At 36.5% G+C, this 11577-nt stretch overlaps 2 protein-coding genes and 1 long non-coding RNA gene across 3 annotated transcripts; 2 read left to right on the forward strand and 1 right to left on the reverse strand.

Annotated features, from left to right (window-relative positions):
* Positions 1–11: 11 nt before the first annotated feature.
* Positions 12–2327, reverse strand: LOC111777811 (uncharacterized). Its single transcript, XR_002812429.2, has 4 exons — positions 2186–2327; positions 1781–2083; positions 1479–1700; positions 12–241 (listed from the first exon to the last, which is right to left on the reverse strand). It is a non-coding gene; the product is annotated as an uncharacterized LOC111777811 (long non-coding RNA).
* LOC111777734 (sugar transport protein 10-like) lies at positions 838–3074 on the forward strand. Its single transcript, XM_023657473.2, has 3 exons — positions 838–1267; positions 1358–1677; positions 1798–3074. Exons 1-3 carry the CDS (start codon positions 1138–1140, stop codon positions 2893–2895), a joined length of 1548 nt encoding a protein of 515 aa, XP_023513241.1. The 5' UTR covers positions 838–1137; the 3' UTR covers positions 2896–3074.
* A 2254-nt stretch (positions 3075–5328) lies between these two features.
* Positions 5329–11059, forward strand: LOC111805675 (potassium transporter 6). Its single transcript, XM_023690882.2, has 8 exons — positions 5329–6520; positions 6633–7125; positions 7221–7274; positions 8041–8301; positions 8400–8452; positions 9276–9399; positions 9492–9746; positions 9823–11059. Exons 1-8 carry the CDS (start codon positions 6479–6481, stop codon positions 10890–10892), a joined length of 2352 nt encoding a protein of 783 aa, XP_023546650.1. The 5' UTR covers positions 5329–6478; the 3' UTR covers positions 10893–11059.
* Positions 11060–11577: the final 518 nt, after the last annotated feature.

The raw sequence follows: 11577 nt of genomic DNA on the forward strand, positions 1-11577 counted from the left end.
TATTGTATAACCAATATTTATAAATAAGAATATATTTAGAGCATGATTATGAGATTCATATACAATATATTTTATAACAATTATAGAGTGAATGGAATCTATAGGCATTTCCTAATAAACTCACATCATCAGGACTGATCCGCCAAGTTTTACCAGTTGAATCTGCATAATGTGATCATCGGGAAACATCCTCCAACTTGAAACATCTCCTCCCACCCTTCCTAGCAACTTGGGGATTTCCCTGTAAAAATATTCTTTTCAGGTTTAATTTTATTGAAGCTGAAAATGAAATGAAAAGAGTAACTCATGTATCTTATTGTCTCAAGAACACTATAAATATTTAACACAATTTAATCTAAAAACTGTCTCAAGTAATTTTACATCAACTTAGCTTAATTCTAAACTAAAACTAGTTATGTTTAGACCCATAAGTAATTTTAAAATTCTCTCAGGTCGTTGAAGGTCATGTAGTCATTTCCTATCATTTGAATCTAAAATGCATTACATATTATCATGAGGAAGTTAAAAAGAGGAGGACACAGAAAAAACTTCCATGGGGTTCCAGGATATCTTATTTAATTATCTGATTATCCCAATAACAGAAAATAAGCGAAAACTAGGGTTCATGATCCAAACGAATTGACACAAGAAGTAGTGGCTAATAGGGAGTTTTCTAAGGGAAAAAGTGGCGATCCCATAATTTTTGGATCATGGTTAACACAAAGAAGATTCAAAATCTAATTATGCTAAAAATAGAGTCCAATTTTGAAGGCCAGAAGCCATTAGAAACCTCTATATAAACACCCAGCTGAGGATTGGGAAAGACACAGCTCCGGGAAGAAGCTGCATAGGCCAGTTCTTTTCGGGGAATGACATAAGACAGGGGTTTACATTTTTTGTATTAGTTCTTTCTATTTTGTCTCAGTGGATTTGAGGATCTATCAGTTTCTCTTATATATATAAACTATTAAGGTATATATATATTTCTCTGAAAGATCCCCAAAAAATCCACTGGTGAAATCTTTTATCCTTTGAAAGAACTAATATAAAACTTATTTTATACAAAGATTATATCATTTATCTGTATTCTCAATCCCTTATATTTTATAGAAAAGAAAAAAATAAAAATAAAAATAAATGGCTGGAGGAGGAGTTGTTGTTCAGGGAGGAAGGAACTATGAGGGTGGAGTCACTCCTTTTGTCATGGTCACCTGTTTGGTGGCTGCCATGGGGGGTCTTCTCTTTGGTTATGATCTTGGAATTTCAGGTTTGTTTGCTTAATCTTTCTATTTCATTTATGGGTTTATGGAAGGATTTTGTTTCAACTTTTTGGTTTTGGGTTCTCGTTGGCTGGCAGGTGGGGTGACTTCAATGCCAAGTTTTTTGGCTCATTTTTTCCCATCAGTTGTGCTCAAGATGAAAAGTGCCCATGAAAGCGAGTATTGTAAATTTGACAGTGAACTCCTAACATTATTTACCTCTTCTCTTTACCTGGCTGCTCTGGTGGCATCCTTTGGTGCCTCGATCATCACCCGGAAATTTGGCCGAAAACCATCCATGTTTTTTGGAGGTCTTTCATTCTTGATTGGCTCCATCCTTAATGGTGTTGCCAATAGCATTGTGCTGCTCATCATTGGCCGTTTGCTGCTTGGTGTGGGTGTTGGATTTGCGAATCAGGTACTCATAAACAGACAAATGATCTATATGAAAATGAATCAATTTAATGCAGTATTTGCTCAGTTTGATTGATTGATTGATTGATTGAATGGCTATTTCTTACTGTTTTTTGGCGTGCAGTCTGTGCCAGTTTACCTTTCTGAAATGGCTCCAACCAAAATCAGAGGTGCTCTGAACATGGGCTTTCAAATGGCCATCACAATTGGCATTTTAGTGGCGAATCTTGTCAATGTCGGTACAGCCAAAATCGAAGGCGGATGGGGATGGAGAGTCTCACTGGCTCTCGCCGCAGTCCCCGCCGTGATGATGACCGTCGGAGCCATGTTCCTTCCCGATACTCCTAACTCCATTCTCGAAAGAGGATACAAAGAGGAGGCTAAGATTATGCTCCAGAAAGTTCGCGGTACTGAAAAAGTCGAAGAAGAGTTCAAAGACTTATTCCAGGCAAGTGAAGCGGCAAAGAAAGTAGATCATCCATGGAGCAACATAATGAAGCCACAATACAGACCTCAACTCGTGATGTGTGCTTTAATCCCCTTCTTCCAGCAACTCACCGGTATCAATGTTATCATGTTCTACGCTCCCGTTCTGTTCAAGACTCTCGGATTCGGCGACGACGCATCTCTAATCTCCGCCGTCATCAGTGGCGGCGTTAACGTCCTCGCAACCCTAGTTTCAATCTTCACAGTCGACAAATTCGGCCGAAGAATCCTCTTCCTCGAAGGCGGAGCACAGATGTTTGTCTGCCAAATCCTAGTCGGAAGTCTAATCGGCGTCAAATTCGGACTGAATGGAGAAGGAACCCTAACAAAACTGGACGCAAACCTGATTCTACTACTCGTGTGCGTATACGTCTCGGCATTCGCCTGGTCTTGGGGACCATTAGGTTGGTTGGTACCTAGCGAAATCTGCCCGCTCGAAATCCGATCAGCAGGACAATCAATCAACGTAGCAGTGAACATGTTCTTCACCTTCATCATCGCTCAGGTTTTCCTGTCGATGCTTTGCCACATGAAATTCGGACTGTTCTACTTCTTCGCAGGGTTTGTAGCGATAATGACGGTGTTCATCTACTTCTTCTTGCCGGAGACGAAGAATGTGCCGATTGAAGAGATGAACAGAGTGTGGAAGGCGCACTGGTTCTGGAGCAAGTACATCCCCGATGAGGTGGTGATCGGCGGCCATATCCAAGACGAAAAGCACTGCGGTGGTGTATGAAGAAATGGATAAAAAAAAACAAATGCGACAATGCGAACTGGAGAAACCCAAGCCTTGTAAAAATTTCTTTATAATCTTCAAGCCCTCACGTACTTTATTCATGTTTCTATTTCTTGAGGCGCTTGTTTTTCTCCATGTACATTTTCAACTTTATTACATAATAAATATTTATTTATTCCCTTTTTCTTTTCCATAATATGCACCTTTTTTTAATTACCTCGTTTAAAATCGTTTCTAAACAATTGTGAGCCTCAAAGGTGTAGTCGAGAGGTTCTTTGAGAGCTTCATAAGCCTGAGGGGAGGCTTAGAGTGTACTTTCTTCACGGGAGAGGATTGTTGAGGATCATTGGGAGAGAGTCCCACATTAGATTGTTTATTTAAAATATTATAAAACCTTCCCTTTATGAAAAATCTCAATTAATAAATAAATAAAAACAGAAAAAAAAAATAAGGGGTCATTATCAATATTGGTTGAAATAAAAAAGTTTATAATATCTTGATTGTGATTTTTTTATTTTCTATAAATTCGATTTTTTTTTATATAAAAAAATTATTTTAAAAATCAAATTGCGAGACATGTGGCCTAACTAATTATGATTTATTTTTTATTTAATTAATTATTCCAATAGTTTCCAAAATTTTACTAAATATTATTAAACTTTTAATTTAATCCATTTAATTTTTAAAATTAAAAAAATAAAACCGACTTTAAACTTTTATATTTATAAGTTATTAAATTAATAAAAATAGATATTTATATAATTTGTTAATTTGGGAGAAATGTGAATCTTTAACAAACTTCTATCCACTCTTATTCTCATGTCAAAAAGCAATATTTTTTTAATTAAAAATATCATATAATTATTTTCTTAATTTTTTTAAAATATCAAATTTACTTTTTTTTTTTTTTTTTTTTTTTTTTTTTTTTTTTTTTTTTTTGCATTAGAGAGGTAAAATGTAACCGTCACTTCTACTCCTAATAAATATGGTTCGTTTTAGTCTCATACATATCACTGTTAGATGTTAGAGAGAAGTTTTCACGTATTTATAATGATTTGTTTTCTTCTCAAACAGATATGAGATCTGAGCAACTGTGAAAATGAAACATTTCTCGGTGTGGAAACCTCTCCCTTACATGTGTATTTTGAGACTGATGTCGATATATAACGAGACAAAGTGGACAATATCCATTCACTGTTACATGAAATATCTAATAGAGAAAACATTATTCTAATATTACATATTATATTTTTTTAGGCCAAACCAAAATTAAATTGATACTAGACTTTGCTTTAAAACATATAATATTATATCATTTTGAAAGTATAATAAGTTATTTAAAATATCTCATTGGTGGTTGCTTTTTAGAGAAAAAAACCATGAATAACTAATTAAAGGTGTTTGGAGACTACAGCTACCTAATTTTAAGTTTTTTTTTTTTTTTTTTTTTTATATATATATAGATTAAATGTGATCCTTGACAGTTTAATATTGGTTAAGCTGCCAATTTGAACTGATTAAAATATAATATTATAATAAAAAATTTATAAATAAGTATGAAATTATTCACTAAACTATGGTCGAGTGGGTTGATGTGTTTTTTTTTATTTATTATAATGAATAATTTTTTAAAAATATTAATAACATTAATATGAATAGGCATGATATATGACACCTAATGCTAACTCAATTTAAGTGGTTTGTTTGGTAGGCCAAATTCTCAGAATTTGTTGAATGTGTGTCATATATTATGTGACCTAAATTGTAAAAAATGTGAAAATAATTTTTTTTTTTTTTATGTTTATTTTATTAAAATTGAAATGCAATAAATTTTAATAAATATAGTATTTGTTGTGAGATCACACGGGAGAAGAAAACAAAATATTTTTTTTTTGTAAGGACAGGAAAACCTCTCCCTAACAAACATACAGTTGACAACATGTAGGGATAGTGGAGTTCTGCTATTACAAATGGTATTAGAGTCCAATACTGAGTAGTATGCGAAGACAATGAGCCTTTAAGGGGTGGATTGTGAGATCATCGGTTGGACAAATGGTATTAGAGCCAGACAATGAGCGGTATACTAGTGAGGATGCCCTTGTGGGGTGAGTTGTGAGATTCCAGATGGGTTGGAGAAAGGAACGAAACAATTTTTGTAAGAATGTGGAAACCTAAACAATATGGTCTAATGCCAGAGTTTTAGATTATAAACTCAATTTATTTGCCAATTCAAATTTTTTATTTCAGATTTCCTGCCAAATTAGCAAATTTGTATGTTTTTTTTTTTTTTTGCTCTCAAATTAATTTTGATCATTAAAAAAAGAAAATCAAAGGGAATGGATTTCTTCCCCAAAAATGAGGTTTCATAGCAAAAATCCAAAACTGAATGGGTTTTTTGCTTGAAAGGGATTCCATAAAACATGGATGCATCCATATTTCGCTTTGTTCGTTCATATAAATTCAACCAAATTTCCCCAACTTGAGCAAAACTCAAGAACTGATCACATTTTCTTACAATTCTTCTCCATAACATATATTCAAGTCATGAATCTGCTCTGTTTGTAACCCTTCAGTCAAAATTTTAAATCTATTTTCATTGAAATCTGAACTGTTCTTCCCGTGGAGAGGATGAATATCCACGCAGTCTCAATCGGTGGTTGGGAATTTGGCTTGGTCGTGTGCAGCGTTTTCATGTCAGTTGCGTCATGATCACGATGAGTCAACTATCCCCAAATTCACTGAGTTTAATTTCTCTGGTCAACAAGCGGGACTTATTGCAAATTTTGAATGGCATCTGTTCTCCAAAATCAGACAAAAAGGAATGTACTCCTAATTCTTCATCTTCTTCTTCGCAAATTCTGCAGAGCAGCGTTGAAGAATAGAGGTTTCTTCTTCCATTTTCAGCCATTTTTGCCTCTTTGAACTCTTTAGCTCTGAAAATCTCAAGTGGGTGTTGATGCTTTACACTGCAAATTTCATTTTCTTACATAAAGTGAAGTTTAGGATTAACCCCAGAAGCTTCTTCTCTTGATTTCCTCATTTCTCAGTCCCTTTCTGAATGATTATGAAAAATATTCTCTCTGATTTTCAAAGGGTTTTTTTTTTATTTCTCCTTCTTGGTGTGGCTTTTGGTGTTCGTTCTTTCCATACATCCCTTTCCTTCTCTCATCACACACTAACAGGGAGACACGTATATTTAAAATATTTGTGTTTGTGTATTTCTCGTTTTGTTTGCAAAGACTTTTGGGTTGTTACTTGTTAGCATATTCACGTATTTGCTCCAAACTACCAAAGGGTGTTTTGCATTTTCGTTTTGATTGAGTTTTGTTGAATTTGTTTAATTAAAAAATGGGTTTCTTGAGTAACTGGCATTCTTAAGCAACTCATCGTGGATCTGCGAAGTCGTCGTATTTGAATAATAAAACTCCCTTTTCTCTTGATATGGGATTTTAATATACTTTTATTTCTCAATCCGTCTTCTTCGTTGCCTCTAAAAGCGGTCTGTGGGCGGTGTCTTGAAGAGATTTGAGTTTGGAGTAGAAAATGGTTCTGTTCATCTTTTGAAAACTTGACCCTTTTGATTATGGATCTGGAAAGTGGGGTTCGTAGTGAAAAGAATGCCAAGGTAAGTCCAATACATTCTGTAGCATGCATTTAACTTCGAGCCCTTAATTTCCATCTCTCTTTTGAGCGATTTCGCTTAAAACCCATGTCGATTTCACTGTTTTCGTTTCTAGAAAGAGTCATGGAAGGCGGTTTTGATGATGGCTTATCAGAGTCTTGGGGTTGTCTATGGCGAGTTGGGTACTTCGCCTCTGTATGTCTATAAGAACACTTTTGCAGAAGAAGATATCGGTCATTCGAAGAGCAACGATGAGATTTATGGCGTTTTGTCCTTTGTTTTTTGGACGCTCACCATTGTTCCTTTGCTCAAGTACATATTTATCGTTCTTAAAGCCGATGATAATGGCGAGGGAGGGACATTTGCTCTGTATTCGTTACTATGTCGACATGCCAGAGTTAACGCATTACCCAATACCCAGTTGGCTGATTCTGAACTCACTGATTTCAAGATGGATGTTCTTGGTCCGCAATCTCAAGAAAGTTTTGGATTCAAACTCAAATCTGCCTTAGAAAAGCGTCAGGTTCTGCAAAAATTCTTGCTCGTTCTTGCTTTAATTGGGGCTTGCATGGTGATAGGAGATGGCATCTTAACACCAGCTATTTCTGGTAATCCTTGCTAACTTTTATATCATTGTTTCAATTTCTGTTTTGATTTGGATGTTTGTTCATCATTCATTTCTTGATTTAACTTCCCCTGTCAGTTCTTTCTGCGGTTTCTGGGCTCGAGCATACCATGAAGATAGAGCATCACCAATGTAAGAATCTACACTTGTTCATTTTTCATTGGAATTTGGCTTGTTTGTGTTCTGAGGACTGGAAGTAGAAAATTTCCAGTGTTTTCCAGTGGAGGAGGAGGAGGGAGGTTAAAGTAAGAAGTGAATTGCCATGAACTTAAATCTACCCATTGTTGTCCAAACTTTTAGCTGTTGTTTAGAAATGTTCTTTTGAGCTTTCAACTTCACTTGTCTTCATATGAATGAGAGGTCACTGTCGATTGCTATCAATCATCATGAACAGTTGTCAACAATACTGATTGCTATGCTGTACTTGGAAGACCCTCATCAAGTCTCATCCCAAGTTGCTATCTATTGCATTGAATTGTAAATTGTTTAGATAGGACATAGCATGCCACTACTTATATGACTGTGGGAGGGTAGTGTTTGAGAAGGGGGAGACTGTGGAGGAGGAAGAAGTGAGGAAAATGACTTAAATGATGAATAATTTTGAACAGCTGTGTAGGAATAAGGTTGAAAATCAAGTGCGGGTGAGCGGGACGGTAGCTATTTGACCTCTCCCATTTTCTTGGAGGAGTTCTTGGCTTTTTTGATGTGGTTGTGGAAGACTTTCATGGTAGATTTGGTATAAAATAAGATAGGCTGTTGAACTTTGCTTGACTATATTTTGTTAGTTCTTGTTCAACCAGTACCCCGACCCATCGATTTGTTCTTCCAGTTTTGCATTCTGCTGTAAACTTTTGGAGTCTGTAGGAGTAGTCTCTCATGAAAAATGATGTTCCTGCAGATATAATAATCCCGATTTCATGCACCGTACTGATAGGCTTGTTTGCTCTTCAACACTACGGCACGCACAGGATTGGCTTCTTGTTTGCTCCAATAGTGACAGTGTGGCTATTCTGTATCAGTGCCATTGGCTTGTACAATATTATTCACTGGAATCCCAGTGTTTATAGAGCAATTTCTCCTACTTACATGTTTCGATTTCTTAAGAAAACACAAAAGGGAGGCTGGATGTCACTTGGTGGAATTATGCTGTGCATTACTGGTAAATGACATGCATTTGGTTTGGTTTGGTTTATCATCTCATGAAATTTCAAGCAAAGTCGGTCACTTATTAATCGGGATATATGTTAATACTTCCAGGTTCGGAGGCAATGTTCGCTGACCTTGGCCATTTTTCACAGTTGTCAATTAAGGTACAATCTAAATTTTAAAAGACAATTCTTTCGGATAGTATGTCTTTCGATTAGAGGGTCTATAGGAGGATGTCTTGCCACCATTCATGTTTAAGACTTCGATGGGATATTGTTGTAGCTCATGTTTATCTCTGCTATGCCTCCTTGTTTCACCGCTGCATATCCAAAGACTTGTAGGTCATCTTGGTTAGCATGTCTGTTTACAAGGCAAATATGATTAACTTTCTCCAAATTCCTTCGCAAATGTATTTGTTATGAATCCCATGAGATCCCACATCGGTTGGAGAGGCGAACGAAGCATTCGTTATAAGAGTGTAGAAACCTCTCCCTAGCAAACGTGTTTTAAAAACTTGAGGGGAAGCCCGAAAGGGAAAGTCCAAAGAGGACATTTGTTAGTGGTAGGCTTGGGCTGTTACAAATGGTATCAGAGCCAGACATCGAGCGGTGTGCCAGCAAGGGCGCTCGGCTCCCAAGGAAGGTGGATTGTGAGATCCCACGTCGGTTGGAGAGAGGAACGAAACATTCATTATAAGGATGTAGAAACCTCTCCCTAGCATACACGTTTTAAAAACCTTGAGGGGAAGCCTAAAAAGGACAATATCTCCAAGCAGTGAGCTTGGGCTGTGGTTTTGCGTGGTATATGTATCATCTACTAACAGCTTCTATAGTACCCTGCATATTTGAAAATTGATGTTTGACACGGATTTTGCGAGAATTTATGCTTACTGAAGTTAGGTATAATGTCGGTAATCATAATGTTTGTTTTCTGGTTTTCTGAAGTGTTCCTTGTTCATTGTTCTGTTTTGTCCAAAAACTTTTGCAGATTGCTTTCTCTTTTATGGTTTATCCGTCTCTCCTCCTAGCATACATGGGGCAAGCTGCCTATCTTTCTCAAAATTATACCTCTCCATCCGACCATCGAATCGGGTTTTATGTATCTGTACCTGGTAGGCCTTAAGATCGGTTTCCACATAAAGTTTGTCGGATGTACTCGAGATTTGAAAATGATTGGTGATTGAATGTCGTTTTCTATTTTCAGAGAAATTGAGGTGGCCTGTCCTTATAATTGCTGTGCTTGCTGCTGTAGTAGGAAGTCAGGCTATAATCACCGGAACTTTCTCGATTATAAAGCAGTGCTCTGCTTTGGGTTGCTTTCCTCGAGTCAAAATCGTCCATACGTCCTCTAAAGTTCACGGTCAAATCTATATCCCGGAGATTAATTGGATTTTGATGCTGTTGTGCTTGGCTGTTACCATAAGCTTCAGAGACACAAAGCGCTTGGGTCATGCCTCAGGTATGCTTCTGTTCATTGCACATAATTTTCGGTTTCTCTCTGAACTAAAACACTTATTTTTAAACGTCGTCGACAGGTTTGGCAGTGATCACTGTCATGCTCGTTACTACGTGCTTAATGTCTCTTGTTATTGTCCTGTGTTGGCATCGAAGTGTATTTCTTGCCATAGGCTTCATCTTCTTCTTTGGGACCATTGAATCTCTGTACTTCTCAGCTTCTCTGATCAAATTTCTTGAAGGAGCGTGGGTTCCCATTGCAATTTCTCTTGTATTAATGATTGTTATGTATGTCTGGCACTATGGTACTCTAAAGAAGTTTGAATCTGACATTCAAAACAAGGTTTCTATTAACTGGCTACTTGGTTTGGGCCCGAGCCTCGGCATTGTAAGAGTCCGTGGGATCGGTGTCATTCAGACAGAGCTTGTGTCGGGAATCCCGGGTATCTTCACCCACTTCGTCACCAACATTCCTGCCTTCCATCAAGTACTTGTTTTCCTTTGCATCAAATATGTCCCAGTGCCACATGTTAGAGCAGAGGAACGGTTCCTAATTGGTCGTATTGGTACGAGTGAATATAGACTGTATAGGTGCATTGTGCGATATGGGTATCGAGACGTTCATAAAGACGACGTAGAGTTTGAGAATGATCTTATATGCAGCATAGCAGAGTTCATAAGATCAGGGAGTGCAGAATGTAGTGATTCAAGACAGTGCTTTGATAACCATAGTGAAAAGATGACAGTCGTCGGGACATCGTCTACCTCCGAAGATAGAGTTCAGATGGCCAAGACAATCATGGATGAAAGCTCTGAAGATCTGTACAGAGCTTCAGACACAAGGGAAATAAGATCACCAGCTCCAGTTCAGTTGAGAAAACGAGTGCGCTTCATTGTACCAGAGAGCCCGAAAATCGACACGGATACAAGGGAAGAACTACAAGAACTAATGGAAGCAAGAGAAGTAGGAGTGGCTTACATATTAGGACGGTCACACATGAAAGCGAAACAAGGATCGAGCACAGTGAAAAGAGTAATGATCGATTTCATTTACGAGTTCTTGAGGAAGAACAGCAGAGAAGCTGACTACCCTGTAGGTTTATCACACTCTTCATCAGCCCTTGAAGTGGGTATGATGTATTTGGTTTAGTTTTTACCATACTACATGATTTCTATGTAGATAGATATGGGTATAGAAAGCTGTAATATCTGTAAAATAATGAAATAATCACAAAATAAATAAATAAAATTTGAAAAAAAAAAAAAAAAAACACTAGAAATTTCTAGTGTGAATTTGAGAGAAAAAGTGTAACTTTTTGCGCGGTTGTCCCGTTCTTGTTTCGGTCTCTAGCACCTATTTCAATTTTCATCTTTGTAGTGAATTTACGAGATTGATTTTTTTTTTCTTTTTTTAAATGGAAATTAACCTCGATTTAAAAATTGTGAAACGTGTTCAAAGGATATGGATGAATCTCAAGTGGGTAGGTTCGGAAGAAACAAAACACGTGGTTTATTATTATTATTATTATTATTATTATTATTATTATTATTATTATTATTGGGATGGTTGATAGTAATGAAACAATTAATTTGACTTGATAAATTAATTTCCTCGTGGTTTTCACTAATAGATTCTTTATTTGACTTTGTTGCTTAGTCACCATTCGGAATGTCAATTAGACATCCTAACAGCTAAGTTAGGTGTGATTTTAGGACTTTATAATTTAAGGCAAATTTAGCACCAACAAATTATTCTCACTTTTATTTTTATTTTATTTTTTTAAAAAAATTTCTATATCATTACATAATTATAAAGAGATATTAATTAATAGGGC

The sequence above is a fragment of the Cucurbita pepo genome, chromosome 1, assembly GCF_057944985.1.
Source record: "Cucurbita pepo subsp. pepo isolate OVF chromosome 1, ASM5794498v1, whole genome shotgun sequence".
NCBI classification, from domain to species: domain Eukaryota; kingdom Viridiplantae; phylum Streptophyta; class Magnoliopsida; order Cucurbitales; family Cucurbitaceae; genus Cucurbita; species Cucurbita pepo.

Coding starts and splice junctions, on each gene's coding strand:
- LOC111805675 (XM_023690882.2), top strand. CDS start 6,479: ATGGATCTGGAAAGTGGGGTTCGTAGTGAAAAGAATGCCAAG. Junction 8,302..8,399: donor AATTATGCTGTGCATTACTG/GTAAATGACATG, acceptor TAATACTTCCAG/GTTCGGAGGCAATGTTCGCT. Junction 8,453..9,275: donor TTTCACAGTTGTCAATTAAG/GTACAATCTAAA, acceptor AAACTTTTGCAG/ATTGCTTTCTCTTTTATGGT.
- LOC111777734 (XM_023657473.2), top strand. CDS start 1,138: ATGGCTGGAGGAGGAGTTGTTGTTCAGGGAGGAAGGAACTATGAGGGT. Junction 1,268..1,357: donor TTATGATCTTGGAATTTCAG/GTTTGTTTGCTT, acceptor GTTGGCTGGCAG/GTGGGGTGACTTCAATGCCA. Junction 1,678..1,797: donor GTGTTGGATTTGCGAATCAG/GTACTCATAAAC, acceptor TTTGGCGTGCAG/TCTGTGCCAGTTTACCTTTC.